The sequence below is a fragment of the Myodes glareolus genome, chromosome 15 (genome assembly GCF_982192425.1).
Source record: "Myodes glareolus chromosome 15, mMyoGla1.1, whole genome shotgun sequence".
NCBI classification, from domain to species: Eukaryota; Metazoa; Chordata; class Mammalia; order Rodentia; family Cricetidae; genus Myodes; species Myodes glareolus.
Window position 1 is genome coordinate 20,964,252 of NC_142040.1, and position 12,270 is coordinate 20,976,521.

General features: G+C 45.1%; 1 protein-coding gene across 2 annotated transcripts in view; it reads left to right on the plus strand.

Moving 5' to 3' along the window:
• Window positions 1-11,974, plus strand: part of Dmgdh (dimethylglycine dehydrogenase) — a 72,158-nt gene extending 60,184 nt beyond the window's left edge. For both annotated transcript variants that reach the window (XM_085676850.2, XM_048455938.3), the window contains exons 15-16: window positions 1,835-1,969; window positions 8,034-11,974. In XM_085676850.2, coding sequence (XP_085532976.2) covers window positions 1,835-1,969; window positions 8,034-8,279 — 381 coding nt within the window. In that variant the 3' untranslated portion in view covers window positions 8,280-11,974. The remainder of the gene's footprint in view (window positions 1-1,834; window positions 1,970-8,033) is intronic.
• The last annotated feature ends 296 nt before the right edge of the window (window positions 11,975-12,270 follow it).

Below are 12,270 nucleotides of genomic sequence, written 5' to 3' on the forward strand. Positions count from 1 at the left end.
AACCTCAGCAGCTACCCAGAGGAGGGAGCTGGAGCAGAGGAAGAGGAAGGCAAAGCCTTTTGTGAGCAGCCCTGGGGAGGAAGCAAGGTGTGGGTGGTGGGCTGAGATGTAGGATAACAATATACAAAGACAGCGAGGGAGCCCAAGTGTCCAGGAAAACATGCCCAAGCTTTGTGAAGTGGGGAAAAAAATGAAAAGGAGAAAAGGGGAAGTTATACTTCGATGAATAATTCAGAATGGTGGGCGTAGTGGGTAGATGTAACCCAGACCCCTGGCTCCAGGTTTGACTTCACCGGAGACAGGCTTTCCGGGGAAGAAAAGCACGTTGTCTTAAAGGGACAGTGATTCCTCCGATCTTTTTAAACAAGGCTTTTTAGTATTTAAGCCCAGGGTAATGGAAGCCTTCTTCAGCATCCTGTGCAGGTAAGCGACTTATAGTGCGGTCCCTGCAGGACCCATCCTGGAAGCCTAGCATCACTGAAGGCTTGTGAGGGGGCATCGGGTGTGAGGCGTGTGAGAACTCCCGCTGACTGCCGGCGGGCATGGGCTTTATTGCACACAGTCCTAAGGCCTCATGTTGAGAGAACACCATATAAATCTTAAGTGCTGGCGACAGAGTACGCCTTTGGCACAAACTAGTGTTCCCTATCTGGCTAGTAGAGAAATAAAGTTTGAGACGGCTTCTTTGGGTTTTGGGTTTTTTGTTTGTTTGTTTGTTTGTTTTTGAGTGTATGTGACAGTTGATTTGGAGAGTTTTTTTTATTGCATCTCGAATGTCTTTTAGCGAGCTGTGCTTTGTGTAGCGAATTCCCTCTTCACCCCTTACGAGGTGTGTGTGTGTGTGTGTGTGTGTGTGTGTGTGTGTGTGTGTGACTTATCATCTTCTCACCCGAAGGGCACTGCTCTCTCCTGGGCACTGTCCTCGCTCTTAGCCTCCGCTGAATTTGTCTCACTTTACCCAAGGTCTCCTGGCACTCTGGCTGGGTGGAATTGTATCTTCCTTTCTTTATTATACAGCGTCCCCACTGATTAGTTGTGGGGACTGCTCAGTTGAGGGGTGTCTAATAATGGGAAAGCCTTCAAGTTGGAGCATGAGTGTCGTCAGCCACGTGTTACTTGGAAGGAGGAAGAAAGGCTAAAGAGCAGGCTCAGGAGTAAGGTCTCTGTTACAGACACTCACAGCTGACTCACTTTGTAACCCTACAGCCTACACGGGGTCTCACTTGAAGTCTGACTCCACACCTGTGTGTGTTCTCCTGCGTGAAGTAATGAGGAGAGCCCAGTAGTTAAAACATCCCAGGGAATTTGCTCTGAAGGAAAGGGGAAATGTAGCATTTTGGGGGAGTTCCTGGCATCCATCACATATCAAAGAATGAATATATATATATGAATATATATACACATATTAAAGAATATATATATATATATATATATATATATATATATATATATATATATCTTCCAATGGGTGGAAATTGAGACGTGCTTTGTCCAGACAGCTGATGCCATTGTCCAGACCCATGAGACACAGGGCCACTTGTGTCTACCACCAGCACGGTAGGCCGCGCTTTCCTTGTGCTTTTCTGATGAATTGGTTCTGATAAAATTGTCTTCCCAAGTTATTACATTAAGTCTAACCTATTCCAGAGGAATACGTGGCTGGTACTGTCACTTGGCCACTAAGAAATATTTGTGTAGACGTTTGATCCAATCTGTAATTTTATTTAATGTGTAATTGGGGAAAAATAGCAAAGACAAATTTAAATGCTTGCATCTCTAACCTTGTCACGGTGTCTGAACCCTCATTCATCATCATTATCTTGGATTCCTGCAGCCAGCCGACTTCATAGGCAAGCAAGCCCTGAAGCAGATTAAAGCCGAGGGCCTGAAACGGAGACTCGTCTTCCTCACCTTGGCAACGGAGGATGTGGATCCAGAGGGAAATGAAAGCATTTGGTACAAGGGCAAGGTGGGTGCCAGGGCCACCCCATCACCCACGACCTAACTTCTCTGGGCTCTACTGGGATGGGTTTTTGCCCCCTAATTTATCCACTTACTGAAAGGATGGCACAGTTTTAATTTCTGAGCTGACGTTAAAGAAAAAGAAGGCAATTAACTGACAAGAAACTGAAATGCCGCTCATTTTTGTAAACAGGAGAATCTATGTGCATGTGAAAATATATAGCCAAAGATTTTAAATATATTGGGAAGCAATATATTTATGTCCGTGAGTGCAGAAAATTGATTTTGTAAGAATTTGATATTTGATTTAATTTCTCAGAAATCCTTTTTAAAAGATACTATTAGCACAACAACCACAAATCCAAATGGACACATTATGACAATGAGGGTTGAAGCTTAGCAGGAGACATGGGACGGAGCCACCTTCTCATTTGGTTTTTCAGGAAGAATACGGTCTCTGTCTTCCAACTTTGCATTGTTCACATCTTTCTCGAAGTTTGGTCTAAGCAGGGTTAGTGGGATAGCCCATCCACAGGTCTTCATTCTTCTCACCTTTTCTGTTTGTAAAGTCCAGTGTGGCTCAGCACCTGGATGTGATTTGGCTGGTGAGGGCTGCCCAGGGGGCTGACGGGGACAAAGAGCACTGGCCCTTCGAGACCTTTCTAAGAGCTGTGCATTCTGTGTGGAGCAGGGACAGCTTTGTTAATGTGCGAAGCTCAGAGATCCCGGTCTTGTGATTTTTCTCACCGACTGCAGCACCTCTGACGCCTGTTTTCATTTTCTCCGTCCCTCTAGTGGTAGGTGGCTGGAGTCGGGGGACCTGTGGCATCAAATCACATCCTCACTCAACAAACACACAAACGAAGGCACAAGCCTTGTGATAGAACTGTTGCGGCTGAATTCCCCCTACATACCAGATACTTTTCACCTGTTTGCCTGTTTAGGTTTGCAGCATCCCTGTTGGACATGTGTGAGCATTTCTGTTGTAAAGATGAGGCTCAGAGAGAAGGGGTAAATCTGTTTAGTTTCTACAGCTGGTGATTGGTAGATGGAGCTGAGTTAATCAACCTATATTTGAGCTTTGATTCTTGCCCCTTCCTCTAAAGACTGCTAACTCTTTCAGTTTGTCCTCTTTCTGTCCTTGCTGGTGTACCCTGAAGTCACTTTACTACCTAGTTACACGCCACAGCTCCACGTGTTGTCTGAGTATGTTATTACACACGGTGGAGCTAATGGGCTTTCCTCAGCTCTCCAGTTCCTCTCTGCCTTCCCCACCAGGCTGGTCTTCACTTCCCATCTCAGCCAGGGCTGAGCTTGCTCTTCTGTTTGAAAGGTTCCTTGTGGCCCTTCCTTCCTCTTTCCTTTCTCTATTTTTGGATCCCCTGGAAACAGAGTTACAGATAGCTGTGAACCACCATATGGACACTGAGAATCAAATGCCCCAACAAGGGCTCTCAGCTACTGGGCCACCTCTCTGGCTCTCGACCTCATTCCTTGATACGTGTTGTTAGCTAGGAACTCTGATAATCTCAGCATTCAATAAACTGAAGCAGGAGGATCATCAGTTTCAGGCCAGCCTGAGCTGTGCAGTGAATTTGAGGCCAGCCTGGGTTACACAGCATCTGCCTGTTCTTCCTCCGATTTCTAGTTCGTCCACAGTTGCCATGACTTCTACCAAGCACCAACTGCTATTAACCAGGTTCTTGACCTGATTGCTCGCCCTGATTTCTTCGTCTATAGCATGAAGCCCCTGGACAGGATAATGTCTACAGCTGTCTTAGTCAGGGTTGCCATGGCTGTGACAAAACACTAAGACCAAAAAGCAAGTTGGGGAGAAAAGGGTTTGTTTGGCTTACACTTCCATCATCAAAGGAAGTCAGAACAGGAGTTCAAAAAGGACAAGAACCTGGAGGCAGGAGCTGATACAGAGGCCATGGAGGGATGTTGCTTACTGGCTTGCTCCCCCATGGCTTGCTCAGGTGTGCCCCTTCTTCTCTCCTCCTTCTTCTCTCTCCTTCCTTCTTTTTGAGCCTAGATTTCTCCTCACTTTATTTTCTCTACCTGCTAGCCCCACCTATCCTTTCTCTGCCTAGCTATTGGCTGTTCAGCTCTTTATTAGACCAATCAGGTGCCTTAAGCAGGCAAGGTGAAACAGATGCACCACATCTTTACATAATTAAATGCACATTCTTATATTATAAACAAATGCAGAATAAACGAAAGAAACACACCTTTACATAGGTAAAGTAACAGTCCGCAGCATAAACAATGTAACTAATTAAAATAATATATTGTATAATATTCCTAGTTAAAAGATCTTCCATGGCAAGTCCTCATTTCCAAAGATCATCTTTTTAAAATGTTTGCTGGGGCTGGAGATATGGCTCAGTGGTTAAGAGCACTGACTGCTCTTCCAGAGGACCCGGGTTCAATTCCCAGCACCCACATGGCAGCTCACAACTGTCTGAAGATCCAGTTGCAGGGGATCTGACACATTCACACCAATGCACATAAAATAAAGTTAAATAAACCATAAAAAAATATTAAAAAAAATTAAAATGTTTGCAAATGTCTGAATCGACACACTAATTATGCATATTTAAGAGGGGCCATGTGACACAGTGTGTGGCAATCATTTCAGGGTGATTGACAGCTCCATTATCAGAAACATCATTTCTTTGTGTTGACAGCTCTTAATTTTATTTACTTGGTTGGTTTTTTTGTGATAGGGTCTCTCTAGGTAGCCCTGGCTGTCCTGGAATTTGCTATGAGGCTGGCCTCACCTGCCTCTACTCCCCAGTGCTGGGATTCAAGGCATGGGGCAATTGGGAGCATTTAGAACCCTCTCCATTAACTACGTTATCCAACCAAACATGAGACACTAACCTTCTGGTCAGCTATTCCTTAGATTCTGGAATGATAGATACTTTTTTGCTTTTTGCTTCCTGACTGTGCTTATCTCCTATGCTTTTGGTATTTGACATTTTATTACCACAAATATTCCCAGTGTTGGTGACAGAAAATAAGTTTATGTTCTTCAATGCATTTTATATAATTTTTTGTAGTTTACTCTGTGCCAGCCATGTTTTAGGCACAACAACAAATTAAACAGAAGAGAACCATTGCCTTTGTGGAGTTTATACACTAGGGGAGAGGGGGTGGACAGAGAGGGAAGTCCATGAGATGTATGCACGTCAAATGGTGATGGGCAGCCTTGGGGGACAGTCCAAGTGGGGGCTGGGGGATGCCTGTCCTTAATATGGTTTAGGTTTTTAGAAATTAAGACATAAGGGCACTTTAGTTCTGAAAGACCCTTTTTTTAGGAAGAGGCTGTGGGAAAGTCTAGAGAGCTCAGGAGGTAAGCACAGTGGTCATTGTCATTACCTTTGTCTCCTCCTCCTTCTGCTTACAAATCCCAACACATAGAGACAGCAGAAGAGGCACAAGAAGTTACCATGCAACTTTAAAGTGTGCCACCTTTGTGAAAGTTCATTTTCCATGCTGTCCTACATCAGTGAGAGACTTAATTTAAGAGACAAATGAGAAAAGGCTAAAAATAAATGAGAATTATATACCTTGGTCAAAAACAAAATCCCAAGGTCAATGTTCCAATAAACGAAGAGTGAGGGTCTACTAGGGGAAGGTGGGACACGTGTCCTTACGGTGTCCTCGGTGAGAAGGGATGGATCTAATTTAACCCAGAGGAGTTGGGGTAGATCGTGCTAGAAGAAAAAAAAAAACCTTCTCTGTGGATGTTATAAGTAAGATAAAAGGAAAGGCTAGATTTTGAAACTGTCCCGGGCTAAAGTAGAAATGAAAGCCCCTTTAAAAATTAACACTCAAAACAAAGACCTCTTAGGAGACTAAGGAAGAAATGCCAGCAAGCATTCCCTGTGGGTCCTTAGGAGAAGCAGGATGGCTGAGGAATCTCTGAGTGATTGAGGGCTTGTGATCAGTGAGTCAGGGTCCAGCACCCAGTGTCACCCAGTGCCCTTCCTCTTTCTTAAGTAACCCAGGAAAACCATGCCAACTCTCCCACCTGCCCACACAAATCTCTGGTTTACAGACTTAGAAAGGAATCCAAAGTCGCCGAGACAGCCTTTAGACCCCCATCCTCTTGGACCCAGATCCTTGTTTTGTGTTCCTAAGCTCTGACCCAAAGGAGAAAAAGCAACTTCAAAGCATGCGCAGTATTTTAATTGTCAATCATATGCCAGGAGAAAACATTCAACTCCGTTGTTTCTGTCTTTAATAGCCAGTTCTCATTATAAGCTCACGGAGAGCCTCTGATTCAGGATTTCAAAGGGATAGTTAAAAATCTGGACCTCAGAGATAAGGTCTAGGGTTAAGAGTTCATGAGTGTGCTAACATCATACACTGATGTTACAAGGCTGAAGTGACAAGGGCTAGCCTGTGCTCTTGTCAGGGGGATTAGGTGGACTCATGCTGTGAGTGTTGACACCACCCATGTGCAGTTCACTGTGCTGAACAGAAGGAACAGCAGAATGTCACGAGACCTCGTGTGTGTGTGTGTGTGTGTGTGTGTCTCTGTGTGTGTCTGTCTGTGTGAGTACATTTCTTCACATGTCCTATTTTGCTTTTGTTGTCTTCTAGTCTTTGTTCCAAGTAGTGTTTTGATTTAACAAATGGTTTTGAATTCTAATTTCTTTTTTAAAAACATTTATTTATTTATTATGTACACGGTGTTCAGCCTCCATGTATGCCTGCAGGCCAGAAGAGGGCATCAGATCTCATTACAGATGATTGTGAGCCACCATGTGGTTGCTGGGAATTGAACTCAGGACCTCTAGAAGAGCAGTCAGTGCTCTTAACCTCTGAGCCATCTCTCCAGCCCTTGAATTCTAATTTCTTCAAAGAGAGGTTTTTACTTAATGTGCCTGTTTGCCTGCTCATGTGTGTACCATGTGTGTGCACTGCCTAAGGGCCTGAAGGGGACGCCAGTTGCAGGAGCTGGAATTGTCACAGGACATGGGTGCTGGGATGGAAAAGCAAGTGCTCTCGGGTGCTGAGCCGGATCTCCAGCCCGGCATTCTGTTTTTATTTCTCTGTCATCCTTTCCTTTAGATCTGGCTTGCACTAGCCTTCTGATCTTCTAAAGAGGCTTATTGCATGGTTTGTTTGTTTTTTTTTTATCAACACCTGGGGTTTGATTGCTTAATTGGTATTGTTCACACCCCAGTTACCTAGGAACGTCTCTGTTTTTGATGGCTTGTTCCTTTGCCCATTGCCAACTAAGGTAGGGTACAATTTTACTGAACACATTTTTATTGACTTATCTATCATGTGCTGGTTGTAGCCTTCCCTCCCTCTGGAAGCTTTAACCCTTCATTTTTGCAACCTAATTCCACCTGTTTTCAAATTATAAAGTAGGCCTTTCATGTTTTAAGCCATGGCATTATGGTTCTATTTTCTTGTAGCTCTATTATTTCTCCCACCTAAACTGGAAGCTCTTGAGAGTAGGTGCCAGGACTCCTGCCCATTTCTCCAGAGTCTAGGAGACGTGGTAAAACTAACTGCTAACATCACACCTTACCTAGGTGCCTTCTAATAGGTAAGGCTGAAATCCCCTCCCCCAGCCCAGACAGGATCTCCACAGACAGTAATAGTGCTGGTGAGGATGTGAGAGGCAAAGGCGTCCTCGAACACTGCCGGTGGGAGGGTTAACTAGTCCGGTTACCAGGGACAAAGAAGAATGTGTGCAACTGGAAATCATTGTGTTAAGGGACAGAAACCAGATTCAGAAAGACAGGATTACATATTTGCTTTCATCTGTGGAATACAGATTGAAAAATATCTGTAGATAAGACATAAAAGTAGAAAGGTGACAAGCTGTGAAGAAAGGGACCAGAAGGACGGGGGGATGGAGGGAAGGACATGGGGTACATGTGTAAGTATTTCAGGATGAATTGTATTCTGTACTGTGAATATATGCTAATAGCCTCCTCCCTGCTGTGAGCCAGCTCTGATTCTTGGGAAACATCTGGAGACGAGGAGCGCAGCGCTCTGACCATTATGCTGACATGCTGAGGACAGCTGTTCTTCTTTTTCAGGTGGTTGGCAACACAACGTCTGGGGGCTACAGCTACAGCATCCAGAAGAGCCTGGCTTTTGCTTATGTCCCCACAGAGCTCAGTGAAGTGGGCCAGCAAGTGGAGGTTGAACTGCTGGGTAAAAATTACCCAGCAACCATCACACAAGAACCCCTGGTACTCACCGAACCTACCAGAACCAGACTCCAGAAGGATGGTAGAAAGACAAAACTTGAGAAGAACCCATTCCCGCCAACTGGGTTGTAGCTAACAGGACCGCTCTGGAGTCCTTCTCCAACCAGGATAAAGGTTCCCAAGACTTCATTTCAGAATCATCAACATCTAGACCAACATCTTAGTAAAAGATTTTTCTTAATTGCTTTCTGAACAATTAAGCGATTTGCGTCATCCAATTCAAATGAGGAATTTAACGAACACTTTTTATTCCCCCAAACTGACGTATATGAAACCCAGTCAGAGAAACATTAGGCGCTTGCTAACATGAAATCATGATTCTATTGGAATCAAAGGACTTCGTGCTTTTAGGAACACAGAATGTGGCTGAAAGCTGAAAACAAGTGAATAAATTACCTTCTACATAAAAAGATGCAATGACATGGATGGATTTGCTTTTTTTGAGAAATTTTTCCTTAGGTGCATAAGTGGAAGTTTTAAGTTTTCATAGCTTGTCTATGATGGGAGCAGCTGCCTTTATTATCCGGTCGTCGCGGACATCTTTATGCAGCTCTCTCAGATATTTACCGGTTTCTTAATGGCTTCCGTGGAAAGTGGCTTTCGGGACATTGTGATTTCTCTTCCCGGGCTTGCTTGCGAAGGACTTGCAGAGAGGAGAGTCTTGTCAAGGCAGCATGCTTGTAAATCTCCAGAAGCGAAGCCGAAGACTAAATAGATTATGCCAGCACAAACACAGTTTGAATACTGAGTGCCTCTCCTGGAGAGAGAATTAATGTGAGCCGACATCACATGGCGTACTACTGAACAGCTTTTCACAAAGCGTTTGACCACGCAGGTCAGCAAAGGCCTAGGAGATGACAGGATTGCCCTGAGCGCTGTAGATGGCAAGGGAGAAAAATTGAGAGGTAGTCCTTTGATACATTTTTAAAAAAATCATTAGAGTTTAGCTGATGGAATAAATCAAAAGGATTTTAAAGGTGGTAGTTATATCATTCATGATTAATTTACACATATATACATTTGCTCTGTGGTTTTGAACTTTTCCTAGGTACCAAAGAAAACTGGACCTGAAGACTTTTAAGAGTCTGTAATCAAAACAGACTCTAAAATGAGTTCTTACCCTGCAAATTTTGAAATGACACCAAATTTACATTTTTAAATGCTTTATCTGAGAAATTACATGCTAAAAGTCTCTCCCAGCATTCCTTTCAATATGTCCTCTTACATAAAGAGGGAACCCTTGCTTACAAATGCTTCTTGATTATCAGGAATTTTATCCAGGCTTGAACCCAGTTCCCCAGCGAGGCTGGCAGAAGCCCCCGTGTCAGGGTTGGGAACCTGGCTTCCTATCCTCTGGCTCCATTACCGAATGGCCTCAGGAGAGTTACTCTCTATTTACGCCAAGGGAGCTCACATTCCTCTTATTCTGAAGATACAACAGCGAGAAGCAGTGTGGAAAGCACAGTATTGATAGTGAGGAATAGCGGCTCAGGCCTGTCATCCTAGCTCTTGAAAGCCTGAAACAGGAGGATTGACTCAAGTTCTAGAAGATCCTGGGCGACAGAATAAGACACTGTTTTTTAAAGCCCCCAGCCAAACAACAACAACAGAAACCAAACAAACCACAGCCAACCAAACAAAACAACCATATTAAATTGGAATGCACAGGACGCAAGCCTCAAAAAGAGGTCGCCTCTTACATTGTAAGTCCACTAGGAAGTTGCCCAAGTTCCCTCTTCCGTTCATGTTGTACCATTAGGAGTTAGGTCACCCCTGTGCTCCTATCCCCACCAGTCAGTGGTCTGACCTTGTTCTAGGCAGTCCATTGCTAACCAATCGTACACAGCCCAGTTTGCCCTTAGAGAGGCGAGTTAAGCAGATTTCTCCCCGTGGGAATTGTGGGTGGTGACTCACAGCGAACAAGCTGGTTAGTATGGAAAATTGGGGCTGACAAGATACACAGCAAAAGAAGCCTTGAAGCCTACAGAGAGAGGCCAAGAGCTCCTGAGAAGTGGCCCCAGAGAGACAGAGACCACAAGGTCCCCAAGCACTCAGCTCCTGATGGCTAGTCAGCAGCTCTGGGATGATACGGTGACTCAAAAGAGCTCAAGAGTGAAGCTGGGCTTGGTAGCTCAGGCCTATAACCCCAATTACCTGGAAGCATGAGGCAGGAGATTTCCAAGTTCAAGGCCAGCCTGGGCAACTTCATGAGATCCTGTCTCAAAATCAAAAGTAAAATGGGCCAGGGGTATTGCAGAGCGGCAGAGGATTTTCCGACCACTGTGAGGCCCTAGGTTTGATCCTTGGTATCAAGGGTAGGGGTGGAGGGAAAGCCCAAGTGTAACCAGTTCTGGAATATGGGTCACAGGCCGAGAGATTTCTGAGAACTGGGCCTTGGACTGATGTGAGCTCTGAGCAGCTAACAGCCAGCATTCTTGAACAGAGGAGAGAGGACTGGCGAGATGGCTCAGCAGATAGAGAGACTTGTAGCCAAATCTGACAACCTGAGTTCATTCCCTGGGACTTACACAGTGGAATGGGAGAGCCAACTCCCGTATGTTGTGCCCTGACCTCTACTCTCTTACCTTGGTACACATGACTCGCCCTTCCAGTAATAAATAAATAAATGTAATAAATTTGAAAGCACTAGAGAGAGACGTGTGGAAGAGCCGTACAGGAGAACCGTTCTGAAGAATAGATAATGGCTGCACCTAGTGGCACACACCTGCAACCCCAGCACTCGGGGCTGAGGCTGGAGGATGCGGCGTTCAAGGTCATCCTGGGCGACAAGAGACCCAGGTGCAGGAGAGGGAATCTCTCTCTCTCAAGATACTTACGGATGTTGCTATGCTGTTGATGTTCACGTCCTAAGGAATTTGCATCTTTCTTTTCTACTGACAGGGGGAAATGACAGGAGAAGAACTATTTTAACACTTCGAAGTCTGCAGTGAAAAGGGTGTTAAATAGGTAGGCTAGATTCTGAATGTTTGTGGGATCTCCCTTTGTGAACATTTAAACTGAGCTGAAGGAAGGAAAGCTGAGGAGGGTTAGGAAAGAGCAGCCGTGAAAGCGAGGGCCGTTCACAGCACCAGGTTCTGAGAAGGCAGCTGAGTCCATTCCGCCCTTTGAGGAGCCAGTGCATGGAATGGGCTCCTGCCCCAAGTGTTTATTGTGGCTGTGTTCTTTGAGCTGAATAGACTTTGGTCTGGGTAATTTTGGTGTGTGGTGTTTTTTTTAAATTTATTTGCAAGTTGTATTATTAGAAAAGTAAAAGTTTATGACGTTTAGAAAAGAAGGGAAGCTAGAGAGCTGGCTTAGTGTTTTCGAGATCACGTTGCTCTTGCAGGGGACCTGGGTTCAATTCTCAGCACCCGCATGGCAGCTCACAGCTATCCGCAACTCTAGTTCCTGGGGATCTAATGCCCACTCTGACACACACGTGGTGCACGTACATACAGGTCCACAAGCCACTCAAAGTGCATAAAGTAAATAAATATTTAAAAAAATTAGTGTATATAGTGTTGGGCCAAAATTATCTCAGGGCCTGTACCTCGAGGCCAGTAGGACAGAGGAAAACCTGGCTGGAGTTTGAAGGATAGTCTCAAAGCTACTGAGGGGGGAATGAAACAGCAAAATCTAGGTAACTGCCCCAGAGGGAGGGCTTGGTTGTCTCTCATTGACTGGAGGTGCCCCCACATCACGCTATGTCTCTTAACCTATATAAGCTGACGCTCACAGTAATAAACTGAGTTCCTGCTTTGACCTGACTCCCTATCGCGTCCGGTTGATTGTCCTGCATTGTGGGGCTGCGGGTCTGATTGTCCTGCATAGTGGGGCTGCGGACCAGGCAGATAGCACACTCACCTTTCCCTGGGGAATAAGGCTAAGGAGAGTTGGCGTACAGTACCATCCCGGCTTTATCTCTCTGCCGTTACTAGTTGTAGAAATCACAGAATCACGGAGGTCGTGTATAGTGCGGAGGCGTCGGGACTGAAGGACTCCAGACCTGCTTCTCAAAGGCCTGCCGTCAACAAAGCCCAGACAGCACACATTCCATCTCTGA